Source organism: Cynocephalus volans, chromosome 2 (genome assembly GCF_027409185.1).
Source record: "Cynocephalus volans isolate mCynVol1 chromosome 2, mCynVol1.pri, whole genome shotgun sequence".
Lineage (NCBI taxonomy): Eukaryota > Metazoa > Chordata > Mammalia > Dermoptera > Cynocephalidae > Cynocephalus > Cynocephalus volans.
The window spans coordinates 164,619,931-164,640,745 of NC_084461.1; the positions used below are offsets into that span (position 1 = coordinate 164,619,931).

Below are 20,815 nucleotides of genomic sequence, written 5' to 3' on the forward strand. Positions count from 1 at the left end.
AACACATACATGACCTTTAATCCTTACTAAACCCTTTAAGGAAGGTAGTACAGGCCCATAATCCACCTGAAACCTTTATGCCAGAAGTGTAGCAGTATTCAGAATTCTGAGTGTTTTAGAAAGCACGTAGTAAAATGCATATATAGCCCCACTCAGTGTGGAGTGGCATCCCATAATCAATTATTAATACTTCTTCAGCAAAATATTTGAATATTTATACTCAGTGGGACAAATGAAGCCTCAACTTTGATTCAAGTTTTTGCCACCAAATGATTTTGAGCCAAACTTATGAAAAAACTATTCATTTTCAGACCATATGGGAGTTGGGAAATTGTCGTTAGGGAATTGCAACCCTGTATCTCTACTTTACAGACGAAGAAACTGTGGCTCAAAGGTTAAGTTACCCATAGAGTCAGGAATTAGACTTAATAGACTTAAGAGAAGATATTAGCTTAAATAATAGGATTTAGACTTCATAGAAGCCAGATCTGCCTGATTACAAAAGGCCTGCTTTTTCCATCACATGGCCTCTGGGTGGTGTTATACAGCATCAGGTGGCAGTATGCCCAGAGATTTACTGATATGCTCCTAAAAACTCAGTATAAATCAAGTTTACTGAACCCTGAATTTTTATAGCCAAATCCTTCTGTGATAGAAATAATTAGCCCTCAATATCTGCTAAGTATAATTTTTTTCTCAACTTTTTTACTACTTAAGAAACTAAGATAATGATAAATAAAGGGAAATGTATTTTCCTATTTGTTTCCTCTAATTAGAGGTACACTCTACTGCTTTCTTAAAATAGCTCAAGGGGGGTTAAGAAGTGCTCAGAAAAACTGCAACTAACAAAAATAATATTGTATTGTATTGTTCACATCTTAGAGCCAGAAAGAATAGCCTAAGTTTTTTTTAAAAAGCTCAAAAGGTACAAAAGGGTAAAACTGTGAGGTCTTTCTGTTCCCTTATCATGGCCACCTACTTCCCCTCCCAGGAGGTACCCAATACTACCATTTTCTCCAACAGTCTCATTTTATAAAGAGAAAAGAGACATAAAGAAAGAATGTCTTTGGACCCAAATCACAACACTATAAATTAACCTTGCCCTGACTCTTGACAATTAGATCCCTTGTCCTGCTATTATTTTTCTTTGTCATACTATCTCCACCTGAAATACTGTATATATCTGCTTTTTAATGTCTCTCTCTCCCACTAGAAAGTTTCATGAAAGCAGGGTCTTCACTTGTCTTGTTCGTATCTCCTGCACTTGGAACAATGTCTGGCATGCAATTGGTGGTCAAATATTTGTTAAATGAATGAACGAATGAATGAAGCTAATATGGCAGACTCGCCCCATGGGAAGGGAAGAAAGAAACTAGGTGTTTTGTAGAGTGCCTTTGATGTTCTGGGAGTACAAGCTGTCCCCTGTATAGTAGCTAAGATTTGATCAGCTGTCTGGGACCAATCAAAGCCTGAGCTCTTTAATATGAGCAGCCTCTAGACTGGAAGCAAAGAGGTCTTCAGACAGGCCTGCGTTTGCACCTTGGAACCACCACCCAGAAGCTGTGTGACCTTGGAAAAGTTATTTCATTACTTTATGCCATAGTAAAATGGCAATACTAATAGTACTTCTCTCTTTTGGGTTGTTGTCAAGATTGACTAAGTGTGGTTACAAAAAGGGCCACAAAAGTTTGTGGTGCTTCCCATCAGGAGCAGGGGTCTTTCTTTTTACTTCCTTAAATCTGGACTTCCCTTGTGACTTTTCTGGGCCAACAGGACAGTAGCAAATGTGATTAAAGCAGAGGGCTGAAAAGTGCATGAACAATTAGGGTCTGCTCTCTTCCAGTTTCCATGTGCAGAATCCCAGGAGGAACCTGCTGGAGGATGAGACACGTGTGGCTCAGTCCTTCCCTGACACTCCACCTGCAGCCTGCTAACCCCCAGATCATCCAACCACTAGGCAGCTGAACAGGCCCAGTAGAAATTGGCCAAGCTGGCCCAGACCAGAAGAACCCCCGAGCTCACCCAGAGAACTGTGAACTAAATAACAGTTGTTTCTTGAATTTACTGTTTGTTTTTTAAATTGTGGTCAAATATACATAACATACAATGTACCATCTCTGCCATTTTTAAGTGTGTAGTTCAGTAGTGTTAAGAATCTCCAGAATTAGTCTACGGCCATACCACCCTGAACGCGCCCGATCTCGTCTGATCTCGGAAGCTAAGCAGGGTTGGGCCTGGTTAGTACTTGGATGGGAAGAATCTCCAGAATTAAGTCACTAAGTTTTGGGGTAAAAACTGATTCACTGAGATGACAGACTTAAAGAGCTTAGCACTGTGCCTGGCAAAAAATAAGAACTCAATAAACACTATTATTACTATTAATTTGGTAACCTGAACTCCCCATAAAATCTCCTCCCACTCCCCCAAACTAATGTTTCAAAAATATTGCTTTCATTGTGTCATAACTCTGCTTTTTATCATCTATTTGACCGACTACAACGACTGAACTTTCTACTTCTAACCTACTTTCTTCACTTCCAGCCAGTCTGGCTTCCTTATCAATCCACACAAAATTCCTGCTTGGTCTTATCTTTATGGTGGCTCATTTTAGCTTTTCCCCACTGAGTATCTTCACCACTGATCTAAATCTAATGCCTCCTCAAGGTCCTAAAGCTTACAGTTTTCCCATGTCTTCTGAAAACCTTTCCCTGTAAAACATTCCCACTTCACTAAAATTTCCTGAAATCAAAATTTGCTTAAGATCACTTGACAGTTCCTAGGTTATCCTACTTTTGTACACCTGATCTCCATTAGACTGTGAACTTGTTTAAGGTAGGCATTTTCTGCTTTGTGTCCACTCAACTTTTAGCTGATCTACATAATCTTGTGCTTAATGTACCTTTGTGCCATACTGGCCAGGGGCCAAAAATATATATATATATCTTTGTGGTCCATTACATTAATTATAAGTAGCGTAGTAGGGTTAAGAAAGTAAGCTCTGGAGTGAGACTGCAAGGGTCAAAACCTGACTGCCACTTGATAGCTGTTGGACTTTAGGCAATTAATTTATCTCTCCATGCCTCTGTTTCCTAAAATAGGAAAAATAGTAGCTTCCTCATAGGCTTACTGGAAATTTAAATAATAATAGACATAAGGTGTTTAAAGTAGTGCCTGGCACATAGTAAGAGCTCGATAAATGTTAGTCATTGTTCTTATGACATCCTCCATCTAAAAGGTAAAGATCTAGGTTTAAAAAGTCTTTCAAGCAGGGCACCATGATAGAATAGGTCCTGAAGAGGTGCAATTAGGAATCTGGACTGACCACGATTCTAAGTCCACAGTGTGACTGAGACTGCCTGAAAAAGTCCATAAACACTGATATTGGCAGGGAAGGCAGGGGAGGTTTAAGATGAGGAAAAGGGCTCATCTTAATGTATTTTGACATTTTCTTTTCTTTTTTTTTTTTTTTTGGCGGTTGGCAGGTAAGAGGATCTGAGCCCTTAACCTTGGTGTTATCAGCACCATGCTCTCCCAGGTGAGCTAATTGGCCAGTCCCAACATTTTATTTCTTAGAGATAAAGCAAATATAACAAAAAATTAATGCATATTTAATTTCAGAGATGGATACAGAATGGTTTGTTATATTTTAAGGATTTTTCTATTTGTTTGAAATGTCTCATAATTAAAAATGCATTTTTTAAGTTAAAGCAATCTTAAGCTGTGTTAATTAGAATTAACAGCATCCATTAACAATGGAATTTAAAGTTTTGAAATGGCCAGACCACATTTAAAGTACAATTTTGGTCACTAGACTTTAAAGAGGGACCAGGTCAGTAAATAATCTGGAAAAAGTAACATATGATGAATAACTAAGGAAAGAACACAGAACATTTGGACTGTATATCACTATTCTTAAAGAGAACGTGAGAGTTCTCTTAAAATACTTCAAGTGCTATATTCCAAAACAAAGATTAGACTGTCTGCTCCCTCTAAGGTAACACTTCCTAAAATGGAGAAGGCAGTCTCCAGAGGTAGTAAGTTACTTGTCACCGGAGGTGTTCAGAGACTGTACAACCTGCAGCGTAAAGCAGTGATTCTTTATTTGCTTGGCGTCTTAGATCCCTGGGAGAATCTGATAATAGTGGACGCCATTCTCCCCCCCACCCCCAAACACACATTTCTACAATAACAAATATTTGCAAATAATTTCAAGAGGGTCCCAAGTAAGAAAACTTAATAAGAATCTCTAGGTAAATATTTACTCAGCAAGGCACAGGGGCAACTTAGAACTTCATTTCCTTTAGGCATCCCTCCAAAGGTTAAACCCCTATCCCAGCCAGTAGTGACTTTTTCCTTCTGTGGATTTCCTTATGACACCTGCCACATCCTGCCACAGTAACCTAACTTCACCGTGTCTGAAAGGCCAGAGCTTCTCGCGGGCACGGCACCCACCCTTTCTTCTTCAATCCACCCTCACAGATGTTGACAGCTACTGCGTCATCAAGAGATCACTACTGTCACGTAGCTCAGAATCCAGGGTCGAGCGCACACTCTCAAGTCTGAAAGGGGCCGGGGATGCGGGGATGGCGCGAGGAGCGGCCGAGGTGACTCAAGGTTCTGCGGCCGGTTCCGTCACGTTCCTTCCCCTGCGCGGCGACCTCTCTGGTGTCGTGTGTCTGCACACGCGCGTGTCGCCGTCCCGAGCGCTCACTGCCCGGAACGAGACCTGCGGAACGGCAGACTTCGCGCGTGGAGGCGGAAGGAGGAAGGATCCCGCCGCTGCCGGGGACAGCACACCACCAGGGGCACAGAGGCTGAGACGCAGGGTCCGGCCGCGGCGTTTCCGTCGGGACCGCCACAGCTGCGACAGGCCCCTGCGCGGGCTGCCGTGCAGAGGCAGCCGAAGTGGACCCTTGCGGCACCCGCCCCCGCGCGCCGGCAGACAGCGGGGATGAGGGAGGACGGCCGGGGACAGCTCGGGGACGGCGACGCGGCCGGCGAGGTCCATCCTCCCGAGGGTCCGGCGCCGCTTGCCCGCGCCCCCCTCCCTCCGTCCCGCCCCGCCGGGATGTGGGATGCTTGGCTTGGCCCACCTGGTCCATCTTAGGCATCACCTTCTGCCGGCCGCCCATCCGGAAGCGCAGCAGGTTGTAGAATTCCTCCGGGTGCCCCAGGTACTTCACGAACTCCATCCTGGCGGCGGTCACCTCAGGGATCACCTCAGGTGCCACGGCCTCGGCGATCACCTCAGGTGCCGCGGCCGGCGGATGAGGTCAAGGCAGCGCGGGGCGGTGCGAGCCTGACGGCCCGCCCATCCCCCGCCCACTTCCCCGCCTAACTCAAACGCCGCGAGCGTTCGCGCCTCTTCCCGCGGGCGCGCGGGGTGGACTGACGGGCGCTGATTGGCCAGGGCCTCTCGCCCCAGGAAGACTCCGGCAAATTGGCGGCGGGAGGAGCCTGGCGTGATGACAGCCAAGAAGGCCATTGGAGGGCGGGACGAAGTCCGCCTAGCGCGATTGGTGCCCTCGCGAGGCGGGCTCTATGTGTGCCCCGGGCCGGGTCAGAGACCCTTCCTGAGCTGCCGGCCTCGCATCGGGCCCCCGGCCGCCCGTCCGACCCCGGAGTGTTCACGGCAGGCCCCTTGCGTCCCGAAACTTCAGCGCGCCCGCGGGAGGGCGAGTGGTCGGGTCAGGCTCGTTCGCCTCGCTCCGCCCGGCGCCCCCGCTGCTCGCCCGCCCGCCCCCCCGCGGTGGCCGCCTGGGCGGAAGATACCGCGCCTCGCCCACCTCCGGGCTGAGGGACTCGTCTCCCGTCGCCCGCGCCCCGCACCAGGGTCGGGACGGGTGGCCTTCGCGCACTCGCGCGCATCCATCAGTTGTTGTCCCCTGGTCTGTCGTCGGGATGTCGCCCCTCTCGCAGCACTTGTCTGCCGTGGCCCTGGCCTCCGCTCAGCGCGGTCCCTCACCCCTCGCGTCCTCGCCGGGACCTCGCCTCAAGAGGCCGCCCGCCCCGCCGCCGGTCCCCGTCCCTCCTGCCCCCCTTTCCGCGGACTCGTCTCGTTCTGCTGATTCGCGCTCTCCCTCCCTCGAATGATCATATACGAATCCTCACATCTTATCCATCTTTTAAGCTATAACTCTCCTCCTCGAACTTCTCTTCCTTCAAAGCCTAACTGTGAGAAGACCAGACCGCCCTCCCCACGTCACTCCCGCAGTCCCTCACAGGCCGCCACTCGCACACTGCTCTCTCAAAGACCACCGTGACCTCCAGTGTGCTCCACTGCCAGACCCGAAGGGCCTCTGCCGGGTGGTTCTCGTCCTCCCAGTGTGAGTCACGTCACTGACCACTGGCTTCTGCTGGAAGTTCTTCACATTCGATCTGTCTCGTGGACTGGCTTCTCTTTCTCCTCTCGCCCCTTAAACACGAGACCTTAAGATCCCACCATGGTCTCCATCTTCCCTTATGCTACAGGAACATCCTGTAGGAACCTCACCTAGCTGCCCTGCCGGTGCTTGTGGGGATCCAGGCCTGCTTCCTAATTACCTTGTCCTCACAGCCCAGGTGGCTTTCAGGCTCCCAAGCAGAACGTGCCTCAAGGTCTGACAACCAGCCCAGCACACCTGCTCGTTTCCCTCCTGGTTTTCCGAATCCACCAGGGCTGGCCTCTTCTGGCTCTCATATACCAGGCACCAGCCAGCTTCAGCTCTTTCCTCCTTGCCCTGTCCCCACATCTGGTCAGCTGACAACAGTGGAGCCCAGCACTGATGACCCTCAGCTCTTGTCTCCTTTCCATGCCCATTGCTGTGCTCAGCCCCATTGCTTCTTTTCTCAGCAACTGCCACAGTGTTTTCCTTTCTACCCACCCCAACTGGTGTGGACCCCGATGCAGGCTGTGGCGCCCTATCCTCCCCCCATCGTGGAGCCTCCCTCCCCATCCTGCTGTGCTCTGGAGCCACCACCCTGTGGATTTCGACTCACAGGGAATGGTCTGTGACGGCACCAGCTTTGCTCCAGCCCACACCTGGAATTTTACTCTTGCATTATTTCATGAAAGGCAAATTTGAATCAAAATATATATGCACACAGACATTTTTATAATTTTATGTGTGTGCATACACAAACATGCCTAAGTGTGAGTATAATCCTCCACGTACAAATAACCACCTGTTACTCAGTATTTTTATATCACCTGGTCTGGAAGTGGGGCCTTACAAACTAATATGGGATTTTTTTGTTTTTTGTTTTTTTTTTCAAAAAAAGGGTGTGGAGAGAGAGCTTCCGAGAAGTTGAAGATTTTTTCCAAAACTCCTCTGTCACCTGTAACGGACTGAATCATGTCCCCTTAAAGTTGATATGTTGAAACCCTAACCCCCAATGTGACTGTATTTAGACATAGGGTCTTTAAAGAGAAAATTAGTCAAATGAGCTTATAAGGGTGGGGCCCTAATCCAGTATGATTGATGTCCCTACCAGAAGAGATGCCAGGTCTGTGTGCACAGAGAAAAAGCCACGCTAGGACACAGTGAGCTGACAGACACCAGCAGGCCCTTCTCCTAAAGAGGCCTCAGGAGAAACAAGCCCTACCAGCAGGCACCTCGATCTTGAACTTCCAGCTTCCAAAATGGCCAGAAATGTAATGTTGTGGGTTAAAAGCACATGGCTGTTATGGATCTGTGTTGAAGCCCTAAGACCCACCTTGATGGCATTTGGATATGGGCCTTTGGGAGGTGATCAGGTATAGTGAGGTTGTGAGGGTGGGGAGGCGGCCACATGCAAACCAAGCAGGGGATCTCACCAGGGAACTGAGTCAGCTGACACCTTGAGCTTCCAGCCTCCATACTGTCAGAAATAAAGGTCTGTTGCTTGAGTAACCCAGTTTGTGGTACTCTCATGGCAGCTAAGTCAGTGGCTCTGATCCTTGTTAACTGTGTGACCAAGTTCCTGACCTCCCTAGACTTTAGTGTTCCCATCCATAATATTAGGACAGTGAGAGGGAGTACCTATCTTCATGGGTGATCATGCAGGAGATGCACAAGGACTCAGTGGTGAGCAGGGCAAGTCGCCAGCACAGGGGGAGCACTCGGTACATATTAACTGTTACACAAAGAATCAGTCTGCCATAAAACAGCTTTCCCTGATGTGGCCGGCTCTCAATAATTTAAGATAGGAGAGTAGAGGAAAGCCAGAAACATCAGCCACCACTCTCAGTGTCAGGCTCACAAATAGCTCCCTCCTCTGTGCCAGAGGCTGTGGCGATAGCAGTGACTTCAGTCTCTGCTCACTAGGGCAGAAGGGCAGGTGCACTCACCTCCTCCCAGCAAGCCCCAGGAGGCCACCTCCACAAAGAGCTCAATTACAGCAGAGGACCTTTACTGCCAAAGATGACACAGAAAAAAACAAACAGCTTTATTTTCATGTCATGAGCGTTTCCCTACAACCCTTGATTTTTGAATTTTTCAACATATCAGTAGTCACGTCAGCTGCGGGAGTAAACGAGCAGCTCTTCTCCCTGCCTGGCCCCCCCATCTTGGAAGGACCCAGGCGGGAGGCTGAAGGGCAGTACCACCCTCCCCCCGTTTGTCCTCATCTCAAGACCCCTCCAGGGAAGGAAGAAAAAATGCTATTTTCTGTTTCTCAAAATGGATAGCCGTAAAACCAGCCAAAATTTCAAATACAGCACAGCACCTGCAAAGCAATGTTGGGAGCACAGCTCTTCCCACAGGCTTTCACTGCCTCGTTGTTCTGGGAGCTTCCCCCTTCCCCATCATTAGAAATTTTCTTATCTTTCACAATGGGAGGATTAGATGGGAACAGTGAACAAAACTAGAAAAGGAAAAATCTAACCTATGAAAACTCTGCCTCAGACATAACTCCAGTGAGATGCACATCAACAATACTGACCTTCTATACCTGCCCTGTTTTCTGCACCCAGCCCCTGCCCACTCCCTCCTTTCTGGACACTTGGGCACACGGTTCCTAAAGGGCATGGCTCCATGAAGAACAGCGCAAGTGCCTCAGGAGAGCTGCGGTGGCTCAGGCTCCTTGGGGAACAACATGGGCTGGCACTGTGGGCACCACCAGGTAAGCCTCTGGAACCCACCCAGGGGCCCCAATGCCTCCTTGGTGACCAGGTGGCCAGCAGGGCAGTGGTCCTTCTGGTAGATCTGAGTGTGCTGCTGTCTGCCCTGGAACTTGCCCTGAAGCCAGTCTGTGCTGAACTCCACCACGTGGTCCACAAGGGCCTCAAGATGCAAAGGCCTCAGGAGAGAACCGAGGGTCAGGGGGTGGATCCCAGCTCTGTACAAGGCTTCATTCTTAATGATGTTCCCTGAGACAAAGCAGAAAGGGAAGGGAAGAAAAAGGGACACATCATAACAAAATCATCCCAGAAGTTGGCAAAGCAAACTGAAGTTGGATGATGGCAGCAAGGAGACCTGGAATCAGCTCTGCCACGTCCCGCGGGAGCTCAGGCACATCACGCAACCTCCAAGTCAATCCCCTCGTCTGTAAGGAGCTTTGGTAACTCTTACCTTGTGGTTGTGGTGAGCATGAAATGGAGCTTGTACACTGCCCATGGCACAGCATGATGCTGTCAAAGAGAGCTCAGGCCCCTAACCGCCCAAACTTGAATCCCAGCTCACCCAGATCCTCCCCATTACCCTCGCCAGTTCCCTGGACTCTTGAGGCCTCAGTGTCCTCTGCTGTAAAACAGGGACAGCTCATCTGGTTCTTGTGAGAAGAATTCACGAGAAATGCTGAGTACAGGGCTGGCACATAGAGAACACTTGATACACACTAACTGTTATTATTACTTGTTATTTTGGCAGCTGGTCAGCACAGGTAACCCTGAGTTCTGGTGTTAGCTGCACCATGCTCTAACCAATTAGCTAACCAGCCAGCCTTGCAATTATTTAAAATGTCAACCATAGTGCTCATTATATAGGAACTTCTTTAGGAGGTATTACTTTATTATTTTTCTACTCCTGCCTCATTCTCTGTGAAGCCAGCCTCGAACCCTCCTTCCAGAATCAAGGCTTCTCTTTGCAATGTCCCAAGGTGCGCTTGCTTTAACCTCCACTAGGCATCTGCGATTAATCTTAGCTCACAGGGAACTGAGTGCTGCTTGCTGGGCCACTGAACAACGATTTCCTTGCAGAGAGAAAAGCTGGCAGAGGGTGAGTGCTCATTGCGTCTGGAGCAAGTGGATGAGTGAATTACTGCTCTTTCTAGGAGCTTCAGTCACACTCCTAGTCACACGCAGAACTTCTTTCCAAAATCCACTGGTAGACTGCTGGGAACTGTGACTCAGCTGTCCCACTTACCTGTGATGTGTCCTCTGCTTTAGTTTTCTCATCTTAGTAACAGGATTATCCTACAGAGTAACAGCAAGAAAGACACCACGTGCCTGGCATGTTAGTCACTCAAAAATGCTGGCTGTTATTACTATGCTAGTATGTCATTAGCTCTCGCAGACCCACAGGGCCACTTCTGAAAGCCTCTTTGCTTCTTGGGACACAGGGACTCCCTGGCTCTAACCTGAAAATGCAAGGCCAGCACCTAGTGAGCCACAGACCTCCCGAGACATTGTGAGGTGGCTGTGCCTGCAACAGATGGTCATAGCTGGACACGGAGGTTCCTCTGCCATCTCCAACTCCCTGATGGCCTCGTCAGCCAGTCCCAGTCACACTCAATCCCTGCTGCAGGCAGCAGGAATGGCATGCTCCCACAGTCCAGCAAAGCAGCTGTTGCTTTGTTTCAAATTGCTCAGCTCTTCTCCCCACCTGGAAATCCTGTTTCACCGCTTAGGCCACCATAACTGAAAGAGGTAACCTGCATTTTCACTCATATCTTATAAGACCCTGATGCAGACTTGAGTCACATCTGTGCTGTGATCCGCAGGAAGCTCCAACACCCAAGAGTGGCATCCCCAAGCAGATGCACACCTCTCCATGAGCAGATACGGATCAAGCACTTCTTATGCACCAGGAACTGCACAGGCAGCAGGGACACAAGCATGCCCAAGGCCCAAGGCCTGCCCTCTCTGTGAGGTCCTGCTCTGATGTGGCCACCAGGAGGCTCTGAATGGATAACACAATTAGGGTGTAAATTGTGAAGTGGATAGAAGCTCAAAACTGCCTAATCTAACTGTCTCAGACTGAAAGCAAGGTTAGAGGAGCTGGAGACGAATGGGTCGCCTCAAAACCAAGACCAACAGCACTGGCACAGCTAGGTGGCTCTTGGGTCTTGCGATACTAGATGACAGATTTTTCCATTAAATAATTCTGTGGGACCCACCCCTTCCCATCAGGCATACCTAACCCTGAGAAGTATCTCTGGTCCAACAGTGTGTAGCAGACAGGCTGGGCCCGGCCCAGAGCTTCCAAGGCTTGTCCTCGATGGAACTTTTCAGATAAGATGTCACAGGTGGGTTTGAACACCGGGGAAGAGCTCCAAGACATCTGACAGCTATAAAATGCCAGGAAGCCACCACCACCAAAGTGCAGGACCAACCTGGGAAGGGAAGAAAGGACAGATCACATGTACACGGAGTTACCACAGTGTAGTCAGGTCACACGTACATACAGCATCCACATTATCATCAAGATAAACCTGGGGAAGCTAAGGTCCCTAAAGTGAAAAGGAATGGCTCTGCCAGAACCACAAAAATCTCAAGGCTAAATGGAGTAATTAAAAGAAAACATAAATATGTGTCTATTTTTCTGCTTATGCAGTACATGTTCACAGAGAAAATAGGGAAAACAGAGGAAGTCTACAGTGCAGGGGGTTTGGCTACTTACACCAAAACAGGGCTCAGGAAGGAAGACGGAGGATGGGTGCTAAGCAAGCATCACACACACTTTCAGGCAGAACTACCCACAAAGACACACCTGCACATACTCCCAGGAGCTTCCTGCATGCCAGGGACACAGCAGAAGCCTCCACACTCGAAAAAGAATCAATGGGCCACTTTGTAAGGGAGGACAAGCAGGCTGGAATTGGACTCCACATGGGAAGACAAGGAAACCCTCAGGTCCAGGCATCTGACCAAGATGGCGTCTCACAAGAAAAAGGAAAACTTGAGACTTGTGCAGGGACTCAGAGAAATATCTAAGTACTCATGGAAAAATACATACCCGACGGACATTAAATCAGCAAGGATCTCGAGACGGGAGGTGAAAGAAGGATAAGTCTGTAGTATGTGCGGAGAGACCTACAAGGAGTGTGTCTAGGATGTGCACCTGAGCTGCCATTCAAGGGTTAGGAAAGAATTCTTAAAACAAAAGACGCATATTTTAACACGCATTTAATACCAATTTAATTATATAATTAAATATATAACTTGTATATTTAATTACTTAATTATAATTAAATAATTGCAATAACTTAATTTAATTTAATCAGCAAACTCAGGAGTTGGGAGCATATGGCAGAGAAAAGCAGCTGCAGTGGAAATATTTTAAAGGACTCATCTCAGAGTTGGGGAGAGTGAGCAAAAACATGGTTTTAATGATGAGAGAGGAGCATTTTTTGATGTTATGAAAAATTTGATGGTTATTAACTAATAGAAAAAAATACAGGTTTAATTTAAAGATAAGGAAATTTACCAAAAGAGAATGAAGATGAATAGCCAAGTGTCCAGAAGAACAGGGGTAGAAAAGACACTTGGGAAATCCAACAGAAGTAAGAGAAGGAAAGGAAGTGTAATAAGTGGATAAGAGTAAGGCAGAATTGGAGACACAGGCAGGGAATACTGCTAACAACGATGCGCAGTCTCCGAGGACCTGGGGACTTTGATGCCTGGATGCAAGGACAGCCAGACACATACAACAAAAATGCTTAGAAACACGAGGAGAAACCACAGCTACCCTGGGTGATTGCAACAGTCCTCCTCTCAAGTTTCACATATTAAGTAAACAAAAAAAATAAGCAAGAATAGCGAGAATTTGAGTTATCAAAGCAATGACCTGTTCTTAGCATTTACAGAGTGTTTTACTCCTAATGAACACACAATGTTGATTTATGAACATAAAATATGAACAAAGACCAATTACGTGTTTGGCCACAAGTCTTAACAGATGCCAAAAGAAGAAAATCTATGGGTTACGGTCTCTGATCATAATCCAATAACAGTTTTAAAATGAAAAGAATAAAAAAGATGACCCTAAACACTCAAACCTTCGGAAATTAGGAGCTACTCTTCCACATAGGAAAAGTATGTAAAGCTAATACTATTTATTTGAAAGAGCAACAAAGCAGATAAAACTCAAGCAAGCCTAATAAAGAAAAAAAGGGACAAAGCAGAATGGAAAACATGAAAAATGAGAAAAGAACCATAACTTGATAAGAGATTAAAAAGTAAGGGCATGAAATGTGACATCTGTGATGACACACACGAAAAGCCCGGGGTGAGCCTGCCTCGTGGAAGGGCACTTCAAATCCTCTGGCTGGTGCCCAATTCAGGCAGCGGTGCATGGGCCAGCTCCAGGCAAGAAGAGGTCTGCTGGGGGGTCTGAGAAAGCTCTCCTTGCTCATCTGAGCCTCTGGAAATGACACTCTCTCTTCTCTGGGTATTTTCTCGTGTGGATATAAAGCCCGGAATTGCAGTAGCCTCTTGCTACTTACTGATCTAAGGACAAAAACCAACTTGTGGGAAAGTGCAGAGTCAGAGAGTCACAAGAACATGAAGGCAAAACCTAGAACTGGTCAATTCTAAAGTCCACCCTCCTTATGAACTTTTAGTTATGTGAGCCAAAACACCTCCTCACCATTTAAGCTGCCATAGGTTATTTCTATAGCCTAAAGCATCCTAAGGTCCCTACATCATACCATAAATAAAGACTATAGCTCTAAACAAATTTTTTAAATCATAAACTTTATAAAATAGAAGTCCTGTGACTCGGGGTAGAAAAAGCCTTTTAGTAAGAGGGGAAAATTAATAACAATCAATAAAAATACGGACCATTGACTACATAAAAATTAAAAATCCCAAATGCCAAAAGGCATCATAGAGACTGTCAAAGGACACAGGATAGACTTGAAACAGTACTGGCAACACATATCACAAAAGTTAATAGACTTCATATCCAAGAGCTTCAACAAATTGATAAAAAAAATACACAAACAACCCACTGTCAGTAACAATTCTGTGAACCCAGCACTTTCATAAGCCCATAAAAATGTGCAGCTATAAGGACAGTCATTCTCTTCGACCACTCCTCTGGAAATAGGCCCTAAGGAAATAATCCTAAACGCAGATAGAGTTTTACGCACAAAGATACTTTTCTCAACATTCACAGATTAAAAACTGAGAAAATCCTGTCCCTAAATTAAGTGTACATTAGTTGAGCCATAAATGTTCTTCAGCGATCATGTGCCCTCTCATGCCATGTTTGCTGGAAAAGCTCTTCCTTCTCCAAGACCCCCCAGGGTGTCAGGATTCCTGTCTTGGGAGTGACTACAGTCTAATTTCTGTGATGGGTAAATACAGAAGCATCTTCTCTCCCCTAGACAGCAGGGTCCTAGGTAGCAGGGTAGATGTCCACCTGAGTGTGATCCCACAACCCAGAACCAAACCCCACATGGTGGGGGCAGGTGAACGCTGCAAACCCTGTGAAGACCAGGCAGCCACAGCATTACCTTGGAACAGGGTCCCTCCAGTCGCCCCTTTTGTTGGCTTTCTTCGCTCTGGAGAACTCATTCACCCAAATGCTGCCAAACAAACCAAAGCTGACCTGCAGCCACCTCTCAGCAGCTGCTGCAGGGGTATCTGCCCCCAAACACTCCAAACTGTCACCTCCACTGGGAACCACAAGCTCCATGGACTGCAAGGGTCCACTGGAGACCATCTGTCCGTTGGGCCCCAAGGCCTGCTCTTGGTCTGTGGCCTCTTCCTTCTGCGCTCCTTTTCCTACAGGCTTTGGCAGGGGGCTGGTGCCAGGGAGCCCTGTTTCTTCATCTGGATCGAACCTAAGGAATAGCTTCTTTCCATGGACCTAGAGAAAGATGAAGATGGATCTAAGACTTGAAGACCCAGACGGGAACTGGGGTTTGCAGACTGATCCTCCTGCATTTCTTCCTTCCCACCTCTCCCCTGAGGTACCCAACTGTGTCTTTGGGCCCTGCCTTTTGCTTTTTTGTTCCAGTGATGTGGGCAGTTAGTACATGGTTTTCAAGGTGACTGGAACCAAGTGGAAGAATCAGATAAACAACAAAACAGACCCATGCTAGATAGTAGGGCCACCATGGTACACCTGAGGTATTACTCTCAATTTTTTTTCATGGACTAGCTATGAAAAAAATGCAAATTGTCATTCTTTTATTCAATTCATAATATATTATTCTTTGCTAGAAACACACACACACAGAACAGCTAAAGAACACATTATAAAGTCGTTACCCCATACCACCACGCCCATCAGCAAATTAGACTTGATAACAGTAACAGCCACGAGAACTCACAAAAATAAAATAAAAGCTATTATCCCATGTCCGCCAGCCACCAAAAAAAAAAAAAAATAGAGAAAAAAAGTTATCATCAAAAAAAATTGAATGTTGATCTAAAAACTGGGTTAAAACACCAATAAAATGTCTAAGACAAAGAGTTCAGCTCATCTCAGTGAAAATGATTTTAGTGAAAGAAAATGTAAACAGGAAATGTGTGTAAAAGAATGTTCCAGCTGCCCTGCAGTCTGTTTTCATATTGCAAGCTCCTGGTACATGAGGAGTGCATGCCCAGGTAAGTCTATTCTACATAACCTGAAATTCAGGCAGTCTTTCCGAGAGTTAAAACCAGAACATCTGGCACTAATACTGGAAATGCCTCTGTTACGTTACTGATTGCCAAAGGTACACTTTGAGATCTCTGTTGTTCCAATATGATGTCCAGTTTGTCAACTAGTACAAAAATTACAACTATAGCAGTCTTTTGAAATCCTCTCCACAAAAAGATATTACCTTTTAAAATAATTCCAGAATAGTTTATCTGCAAGTCTTAGCTCAGATTGTTTTCTGCCACATATTAGAAATGGTTTATCTGAGCTACATAAAAATCTGAGCAAGGAATTAGGTGGGCATAACAGAAATAGCTCCAGAAAATACTTTCTCAGTGTAAATTCACCAATGTGGATACAATTCTGATTAAAATATTTGTCAAATGTCCCTCAGGGTCAAAACATTTACCAGGACAAAAATGCCCTTGCACTCTCTCCAACTATAGCAATTTCTACCTTCCCTCGTTCAAGTTCCTGTGACACTGGAGTCACTTCAACTCACTAATTGTTAACTGAGCTTATTCAACACGCCGGGCAGCATGCTCAGTCTAGTCTCTGCTAAGGTTAAGTGTGTCCTCCAGAAGGCATGTGTTGGAAACTTGATCTCCAGTGCAACAGTGTCAAGAGGCAGGACCTCTGAGAGGTGACCCGCCATGAGGGCTCCACCTCACAAACGAACTGTCGATTATGAAAGAGTGGAAGCTGGAGCTGGATCTCTTGCTCACTCTTGCCTCCTGCCATGGGATGACACAGGGCAAAAGCTCTCACCAGGTGCAGGCACCGCGCTCTTGGGCTTCCCAATCTCTAGAACCATGAGCCAAATAAAGTTCTATTGCTTATCAATTGCCAGTCTGTGATGTTCTACTACAGCAACAAAAACAGACTAAGACAGTCTCCTTCCTATTCTTCTCTGAAGGAATTTAATATTTAAAAGGGGAGACAACACTATTCACAGTCACTAAAAGATGGAACCAACCCAAGTGTCCACCCACAGATGAATGGATGAGCAGATTGTAGTCTATCCATACAATGGAATATTATTCAGCTGTAAAAAGGAAGGAAATTCTGACACATGCCACAACATGATGAATCCATGCTAAGTGCTGGGAGTTCAGAGACAAAGGACATAATCCTACCCATGCAAACCTCACAGGACAGTCTGTACAAAGAGGCCATGAATCTGGAGGTCAGCAGGCCTGGCCTCCAGTCTGCCCCTTGCTAGCTGCCTAAACTTGGTCTATGTACTCCCTTCTCTGAGCCTAAACTATGGGTGAATGTCTGTAAGACCCTTCCAGTTCTAACTAAGAATAGTTTCATAACCAGTGGGGGGAGGGAAGGTGTGTGGGAAGGGCAAGGTGGAAGAAAGAGAGCTGATATTTACTGAGCGCCTGTCATGTGCCAGATATAAAGTCTTCTTAATACAACAGTTTTAACAGGTGGGTGGCTTATCCCATTCCACAATTGAAGAAACAAGAACTAAGAGATTAAGTCACTTGTTTAAGAGCAGACAGATAAGCGGCAGCTGAGCCCCCTGAGTTACTCTGCAAACATTTACCCTGTGCCTCCTACATGCTGGGCACTCGTCTGAGCGTTGGGGTACAGTACTGATGAGGAAACAGTCGCTGCCTCCTCCACTCAACAGGAGGAAGGACAGGATGCCACAGCAGCACAGAGGAGTCTCTCACCCAGCCTAAAGCATGCAGGACAGGCTTCTCAGAGGATGTAAGGGCTAAGCAGAATCCAGGAGAAACACTAGGAACTGCCACAGTAAATTGAGGGGACAGGGATGGAGGAAGAGTTGGGAGAGAAAGGAAGACCTGCCCACACAGGGAGCAGCGTTTCAGAACCACGGGAAGACCGTCAGAGGGGTTGCAGGTGGTTCAGTATGAATGGAAGACAGATTTGGGGCAAGTGAGAAGGCTAGAGAGGGAGCAAGAGTCAGACCACAGAGAGCCCTGTGGGCCCATGAAGGACTTCTGACTTCTACTTAGGCTAAGACAAGCCGGGTTTGAACCCAGATCTGAAGGCTCGGCTCTTTCTTTACTTCCCTGCTGGTCCGTGGGATCGAACATGTTCCCAGCCAAGGCACCCATCAGGCACAGCTGGAGAGACCAGCATCACTGCAGACTCTGAATCAGGGTGTCCACAGCTCCTGCGTGTGTGTTCTCTACAGACCCACAGCCCACGGAGACACCCACCTCTGGCTCAGACACACCACCCTGCAAAGGGCCAGTGGGGGCCAAGCGTGGGCATCTCAGCCTCATGGAAGTGGCAGCCTCGGGGAGGTGCAGGATGTGCTGAGGAGGGATAATGATCTCACCTGGGTGTCCTGGAGCCACAGAGACTGAAGGTCAGCTGGGTATAGTTTCTTACTGCTGCCCCCTGCCTTGACCACCTGCTGGCCCACAAAGGGGGAGACCAAGTGGTGAAATTTCCTCACGGATGGCCCTTCCGGCATCCCTGCGGACACAAACGGGTAGAAGAGGCCGTTGACTTAGCTCCTTTCTCTCCAGCATTTCTGGCGGGTGCCAAGCTCCAAGCAACTCCTATATAAGGTGAAAAAAGGGAGTGTGGCGGGGGGTGGTGGGGTCAGATCATAGGGGTCAAGCAGCAGCAGGTGTGAGCCGGCTGTGCAGGAACGGGTTCTCTTGCCAGCCCCTCTCGCCTTTCTTCATGCAGCAAACACTTATTAAGCACCAACAGGTTTCTAGGTCTCATATCAAGGGAGCCATGCTCTTCAGCCCCCTGGCAGCTACCACTCGGGAACTGGCCCTTGTTACCTTCTGCCTGGACCGTGCGCCCCTAAGTCATCTCTGGTTTTTCTACATCCTCCTTCCGCCCCCATACGGTCATTCCAACCCACTGCTGCCGATTTATTTTCCCCCTTTTAGGGGACCCCATGCAGAAGGCTGTAAGGGACACAAAGACACAGACATGGACTGGCCCTCCCAGGGCCACCCCTCGAGTAGGGGAGACATGTGTGAGATGACCACAATATGGACAGAGCTCAGAAGCACCTGGCCAGATGGGCTTAGAGCAGGGAGAGAGGGTCGAACTTAACCGCAGATAATCATCCCTGATAAATGAGAAAGAACTGTGATTCCGGGTCAACGCTGATGCAGGGCTGTCTGGGACCGCCTTCTCCCCCCACCCCAAATCACCCAGGTCCTCCGAGAGCTGCCTGTCCGAGGCCGTCTAAGTGGTCTGCACCCCCTGCGCCCAGGGCGCGCCGCTGGACCACCCATCTCCTCCCGACACGCGACTGGCCACGAATCAAGGTGAAAGTGAAAGTTGGACAGGTACCTGGCAGGGTGGGAGCTTTTACTTCAGTGACTCAAAAACACCAGCCAGCCGCACCAAAATAAGTAACATTTCTTAAATTATGGGAAGGGGATGGCTTTCGCTGAAATATGGCAATCTTTCACCTCATCAGACCTTCAAGACACTGCAGAGGGAATCCTGCCGAACCGTCTGGAAGGAGAGGACCTGGACCAGCTTTCGGAGCCGGGCCTGGAGAAGCCTGCCCTGAAGTGCGCCTGGTCCTTAAACCTCTCCACGCACGGACACTTCTCTTCTCCGTGTTTTCACGGACACGGACAAGGGGAACATCCTTGAAAGAGGAGGCCGGGAAGGGGCCTCGCAGGCTTGGGGAGGACGCCGGGTCCCCCGGGAGCCCCTCAGCTCACAGGGGCCTGCGGGGAGGGCAGGGGGTCCCCGCCCTCTCCCGGAGCAAACCACTCCCGGGGACAGTCTGCAGCGACCGCTTCTCCCAGCTCTTCCTCGGGGACTGGGTGGGGGGAGAAGCGGGCGTGGAGACGGCACTGAGGGTCCCCGGGGGCCTCCTGGGAAACGCGCGCGGAGGCGCCGCGGTCCACAGACCAGGGCTGAGGGCTCCTCAGCAGACGCTTCCGGATTTCTCTGTACTCGCGTCTCCGCGCCGAAAAGTGTCGCAGTGACCGCGCCCACCCGTGCGCCCGCCCGGGACAGCCTCCGCGGCCCGCCCGCCCTGCGCCTGTCCTCGCTCCCCAGCCTTCCCCCCCCCCCCGCGTCCGCCCCGTCCCCGTCCCCCTCCCCCTGCGCAGGCTGCGGGTCAAAGGGAGGCGCCCGGGCCGCAGAATCGAGCGCGCAGGGCGGGGGCGGCTGAACTCACCGGCTCCGGGTCGGCTTCGGCCTGCGCCGAGCTTCGCTCCCAGGGCTGACGCAGGAGCGGAGCTGGTCTCCGGGGCGGACTCGGCCGCGGAGTCTCCTCCCCCGGGCGTGGGCGGGGACCGCTTTCCTGGGGGCGGGCGGGGCGCGAGCTCAGTCCCGGGGGGCGCAGGAGGCGGGCTCAGCCCCTGGCGGGGCGGGCGGGGCGGGGGGTCCGTCCCGAGGGCTCGGAGGGGCCGGGCGCGGCCGAGGATCGGGAGTCGTGGGGGGGGGTTGGAGAAGGGCGGAGACCGGGGCTGAAGACTGGGGAGGAGGCGGCGCTCGAGCATCGACGACTTGCGGGGACAGGTCCGAAGGGCAGTCGTGGAGTCGCGGCGGGGAGGACTCCGGCGGGGTCAGACGGGTGAAGAGATGGTGACGAGGACGCAGGTTGTTAGGAAGTTCTTGGGAAGTTTTTAAAGGGTGGGACTTTTTACTATAGTATTTATAGTATTTTAAATTTATTTTGAATTTTTACTGTAAGAAAATTTTGCTTAAAAATATCTGTGTGTTAATTTTTGTTTGAAGAATAGAAGAGGTAAATAGGCTATTTGAAGATAAGAACGTTCTGTTAGTTCTCCGAGGAGGATGGAAAGCCAGCACCTTCCAGGACGTCAGCAAGGACGTTTGGGGACGTGCTGAGCAGGTGTTCAAGTAAAGCCCTGGATCCCTGGCTGCGGGGGGCCTTGGGGAGGACTTGACCATCACAGGGAGACATGCCTGCGTCCTGCTGATTGAGAGGGAGCAGGCCAGGTGGCCTTCCCACAGTGCCTACCTGCTGAAGGGCGGGACAGGAAGTGAGGAGAGGAAGGCCGGTATGGGGGTCCTCCGCATAGAGGGTAACCCTGCAGGCAGAGGGG

The 20,815-nt window shown here is 48.9% G+C and overlaps 2 protein-coding genes across 3 annotated transcripts in view; both read right to left on the reverse strand.

Moving 5' to 3' along the window:
* Positions 1-5,250, reverse strand: part of FDFT1 (farnesyl-diphosphate farnesyltransferase 1) — a 31,298-nt gene extending 26,048 nt beyond the window's left edge. The window contains exon 1 of the mRNA XM_063087836.1: positions 5,094-5,250. Within this exon, the coding sequence (XP_062943906.1) occupies positions 5,094-5,192 (99 nt within the window). The 5' untranslated portion in view covers positions 5,193-5,250. The remainder of the gene's footprint in view (positions 1-5,093) is intronic.
* A 3,118-nt stretch (positions 5,251-8,368) lies between these two features.
* On the reverse strand, positions 8,369-20,129 carry NEIL2 (nei like DNA glycosylase 2). Of its 2 annotated transcripts, none has more exons than XM_063087510.1 (5): positions 19,921-20,129; positions 18,091-18,230; positions 14,638-14,993; positions 11,315-11,511; positions 8,369-9,328 (listed from the first exon to the last, which is right to left on the reverse strand). In XM_063087510.1, the coding sequence occupies exons 2-5, from the start codon at positions 18,226-18,228 to the stop codon at positions 9,015-9,017; spliced, it is 1,005 nt and encodes a 334-aa protein (XP_062943580.1). In that variant the 5' UTR covers positions 18,229-18,230; positions 19,921-20,129; the 3' UTR covers positions 8,369-9,014. The 2 variants fall into 2 exon arrangements, with proteins under 2 accessions (XP_062943580.1, XP_062943581.1); XM_063087511.1 differs by lacking the exon at positions 19,921-20,129 and adding an exon at positions 19,074-19,349.
* Positions 20,130-20,815: the final 686 nt, after the last annotated feature.

Excerpts from the sequence above, each read along its gene's own strand:
- NEIL2 (XM_063087510.1), bottom strand. The coding sequence starts at position 18,228 with ATGCCGGAAGGGCCATCCGTGAGGAAATTTCACCACTTGGTCTCCCCC. Across the intron at positions 14,994-18,090 it reads TGTGGCTCCAGGACACCCAG|GTCCATGGAAAGAAGCTATT; the intron begins GTGAGATCATTA and ends ATCTTTCTCTAG. Across the intron at positions 11,512-14,637 it reads TGGAGGGACCCTGTTCCAAG|GTTGGTCCTGCACTTTGGTG; the intron begins GTAATGCTGTGG and ends TTCCCTTCCCAG.